This window comes from Rutilus rutilus (genome assembly GCF_951802725.1).
Source record: "Rutilus rutilus genome assembly, chromosome: 9".
NCBI classification, from domain to species: Eukaryota; Metazoa; Chordata; class Actinopteri; order Cypriniformes; family Leuciscidae; genus Rutilus; species Rutilus rutilus.
The window spans coordinates 2,115,917-2,120,479 of record NC_140223.1 but is presented as its reverse complement, the minus strand read 5'-3'; the positions used below and the strand labels follow the sequence as shown (position 1 = coordinate 2,120,479).

The following is a 4,563-nucleotide window of genomic DNA, read 5'->3' as shown; positions in this document are numbered from 1 at the left end:
GTTGCTAGGGTGTTCTGGGTGTTTGTGTGTTGCTATACGGTTGCTAGGGTTTTCTGAGTATTAGCGTGTTGCTATGCCATTGCTAGTGTGGTCTGAGTGTTTTAGTGTGTTATAATGCAGTTGCTAGGGTGTTCTGGGTGTCTGTGTGTTGCTATGCGGTTGCTAGGGTGTTCTGAGTGTTTGTGTGTTGCTATGCAGTTGCTAGGGTGTTCTGGGTGTCTGTGTGTTGCTATGCAGTCGCTAGGGTGTTCTGAGTGTTTGTATGTTGATATGTGGTTGTGTGTTGCTATGCAGTTGCTAGGGAGTTCTGAATGTTTGTGTGTTGCTATGTAGTTGATAGGGTGTTCTGAGTGTTAATGTGTTGCTATGCGTTTGCTATGGTGTTCTGGGTGTTTGTGTGTTGCTATGCAGTTGCTAGGGTGTTCTGGGTGTCTGTGTGTTGCTATGCAGTCGCTAGGGTGTTCTGAGTGTTTTAGCGTGTTACAATGCAGTTGTTATGGTGTTCTGGGTGTTTGTGTGTTGCTATACAGTTGCTAGGGTTTTCTGAGTGTTTTTGTGTTGCTATGCCGTTGCTAGGGTGTTCTGAGTGGTGTCTGATCGTCAAGTCACCTTTATTTATGTAGCGCTTTTTACAATACAGATCAGCTTTACAGAGATAACAGGAAAATAATGCAACAAAGATTGTGTCTAGAAGAAAATGGCTTCTTAGTCCAGCTTAAAGCTAGCTTCTACTATGTTTCAGTGACGTTAAAGCCTGTCTTTGTGTTTGCAGGTCAGAGGTGAAGATGGTTTCTCCTGCGATCGCTTTGGCTTTACTTCCTCTGTTACTCACGCTGATCATCCGTTACCGTTACTTCTTCGTGCTGCTGTACCGGGCCGTACTGATCCGCTGGGTGCGCGACTGTTTATCGGGCCTCAGCCGAGAGGAACGGGCCTTTCAGTACATACTGACCCACGCCACGCCTGGAGACTCCCAGAGCATCCTGGACACCTTTGACCAGTGGTGCAGCAAAGTGGAGTTCATCAGCAACATCGGGCCCAAGAAAGGTACACACACACACACACAGGGCCTAAAATTAACACTCGCCATATGCGACATTGGCGAGTATATGAAACAGTGTCAATCGGCACTTTGCCGGTAACATTTTTAGGTAACACTTGACTTTACAGTGTCCTTGTTACATGTTACATGTACTTACCATAGTAATAACAGTTAATTATACATAATTACATGCAACTAACCCTAATCCGAATCCTACCCTAACCCTATAGTAAGAATATGTTGTTAATCATTATTACTCAGTACTCAGTAATATATAATTACACTGTAACAATGACATCTTAAAATAAAGTGTAACCCATTTTTATGAATTCTATCAATACAATATTGTGAGAACATGAGTGTGAACAAACGTGATTGATACTCGGGACAGTTGATCATCGCCAGCCTTGCCGATTTAAATATTCAAGCACATGAAAAGAAGCGAAAGGGAGTTTATTTCGTTACATTACATCGTGTCCTAACGAACTGAATGTGATGCGATGAGATCTTTGTGTTTGTCCATTTTTGACAGTAAACTTCAGTTGTGTTCTGATTGGCTGTCACCCTCACTTGCTGTGTTCCGATTGCCAGTAACGCTCACTTGCTGTGTTCTGATTGGCTGTCACACTCTCGCTCACTTGCTGTGTTCCGATTGGCTGTCACGCTCACTTGCTTGGGATATTTTGGGGATATTTAATTTGATTTTATCAATCAATAAATTCCACTAGAAACAAACCTTGTTGTATTATTTTAATTTAATACTGTGAAGCTGCTTTGATACAATCTGTATTGTGAAAAGTGCTATACAAATATACTTGACTTGACTTGACTTGCTGTGTTCTGATTGGCTGTCACGCTCACTTGCTGTGTTCCGATTGCCAGTAACGCTCACTTGCTGTGTTCTGATTGGCTGTCATGCTCACTTGCTGTGTTCCGATCGGCTGTCACGCTCACTTGCTGTGTTCCGATCGGCTGTCACGCTCACTTGCTGTGTTCCGATCGGCTGTCACGCTCATTTGCTGTGTTCCGATTGGCTGTCACGCTCATTTGCTGTGTTCCGATCGGCTGTCACGCTCACTTGCTGTGTTCCGATTGGCTGTCACGCTCATTTGCTGTGTTCCGATTGGCTGTCACGCTCATTTGCTGTGTTCCGATCGGCTGTCACGCTCACTTGCTGTGTTCCGATCGGCTGTCACGCTCACTTGCTGTGTTCCGATTGGCTGTCACGCTCACTTGCTGTGTTCCGATCGGCTGTCACGCTCACTTGCTGTGTTCCGATTGGCTGTCACGCTCATTTGCTGTGTTCCGATTGGCTGTCACGTTCACTTGCTGTGTTCTGATCGGCTGTCACGCTCATTTGCTGTGTTCCGATTGGCTGTCACGTTCACTTGCTGTGTTCTGATTGGCTGTCACGCTCACTTGCTGTGTTCCGATTGGCTGTCACGCTCACTTGCTGTGTTCCGATCGGCTGTCACGCTCACTTGCTGTGTTCCGATTGGCTGTCACGCTCATTTGCTGTGTTCCGATCGGCTGTCACGTTCACTTGCTGTGTTCTGATCGGCTGTCACGCTCATTTGCTGTGTTCCGATTGGCTGTCACGTTCACTTGCTGTGTTCTGATTGGCTGTCACGCTCATTTGCTGTGTTCTGATTGGCTGTTTGTGCAGGTAAGATCCTGGACCGGCTGCTGCAGGAACACTGCCCGATCACTGTTCTGGAACTGGGCACTCACTGCGGTTACAGCACCGTTCGCATCGCCCGCTCGCTGCCCATCGGCGCTCGCATCTACTCCGTCGAGATGGACGAGCGAAACGCTGCCGTGGCCGAGAAAATCATTCGACTGGCGGGTTTTGATGAAGACATGGTGAGTTTTCTGCATTCATTTTTCTTTCTTAAAGGTGCATTCTGTAAGATTGACAGCTAGTGGTGGAAACAGGTACTGCAGTCCAAATTCAAAATATGGTAGATCGTGGTTTCCCCGCCTCAGACTCAACGCTCACACGGGTTGCCAGTTTGAGGACACACAACAGGAACGAGCGCAATTGACAATGAAAATTTGCAAATTGGCAACATGCAGTATCACAGACCAAACAATAACACACATTCCAACACGGAAAGACACATTTCAGAGTAAAATAACTGGCTGTAGAAGTGTTTTTCAGAGGAACGAGTATCTTAGCATTTTTCCTCAATATATGCAAACATGTTATGGTATTTTTATACCTTAATAGAGTGAAAAACTTACATACAGCACCTTTAACTTGATTTGTAAAGCAGAATTTAACACAACAACAGTTGACTGATATACATTATTGGATTAAAGTTTTGAATAATTCAGATTTTGAAATTGTTTACACACCAAGGCTGCATTTATTTGATTAAAAATACAGTAATACTGTGAAATATTATTACAGTTTAAAAGAAATGTTTTCTATTTCAATATATTTTCAAATATAATTTATTCCTGTGATTACTAAAAAAAAAAAAAAAAAAAAAAACCAGCAAGGATTCATTAAATTGATAAAAAAGTGGCATTTATCATGTTACAAAAGATCCTATTTCAAATAAATGCTGTTCTTTTGACCTTTATTTCCATCAAAGATTCCTGAAAAATAAAATGCATCACGGTTTCCACAAAAAAATATGAACTTGAGCATCTAATCCTCATATTATACTGATTTGTGAAGGATCATGTGACACTGAAGACTGGAGTAATGATGCTTAACATTCAGCTTTGATCACAGGAATAAATCACACTTTACTGTATATTCACATAGAGAACAGCTGATTTACATTAGAAAAAATATTTCCGATTTTTTACGTATTTTTGATTAGTAAGCAATCATTTTGATACTCGTTTGCAAGTATTGATAGTGTGTGGGATTTCCTTGTTTTTTTTTTTTAAGTATTTTTGATCAAATAAATGCAGCCTTGTTGAGCATTAGACTTTTTTTCAAAAATATAGATAATTTTTAAATATTTAATTAGTGTGTGTATGTGTATATATTTATATTTATTTGTATATAACATGGTGTTAAAATACAATATCATTCTCAGCTTGCTTTGACATTTTGTGAAACCAGGCTTAACAATTGTAGCTTATTATGGCCAAAAACCATCCATTCCAGGAAGGGGCTTCAAATCAAATGCTCAAATTCAGCATTGCGTGTTAAGAGTTTGATCTGTCACTGGTTTTCCCAGGTGGAGCTGATCGTGCGCCCGTCGGATGAGGTGATCCCGCGCTTGCGTGAGGACTTCGGCGTGCAGTGCCTGGACTTCGTGTTCATGGATCACTGGAAGCGCTGTTATCTGCCGGACCTGCACCTGCTGGAGGACAGTGGGCTTCTGGGAGAGGGATCCATCATCCTGGCAGACAACGTCATCTTCCCCGGAGCGCCCAACTTCCTCCGGCACGCGCGACGCTGCGGCCTGTACGAGGTCAGAGTTCACCGCGCCACGCTCGAGTACATCAGGGGCATCCGGGACGGCATGGCGGAGCTCACCTTCCTCGGGATCAAGTAA

At 43.2% G+C, this 4,563-nt stretch overlaps 1 protein-coding gene across 1 annotated transcript; it reads left to right on the top strand.

The window, feature by feature from the left end:
- Positions 1–785: 785 nt before the first annotated feature.
- Positions 786–4,563, top strand: tomt (transmembrane O-methyltransferase; the record flags this gene model as incomplete). Its single annotated transcript, XM_084420134.1, has 3 exons — positions 786–1,047; positions 2,709–2,905; positions 4,243–4,563. 3 exons carry the CDS (start codon positions 786–788, stop codon positions 4,561–4,563), a joined length of 780 nt encoding a protein of 259 aa, XP_084276260.1.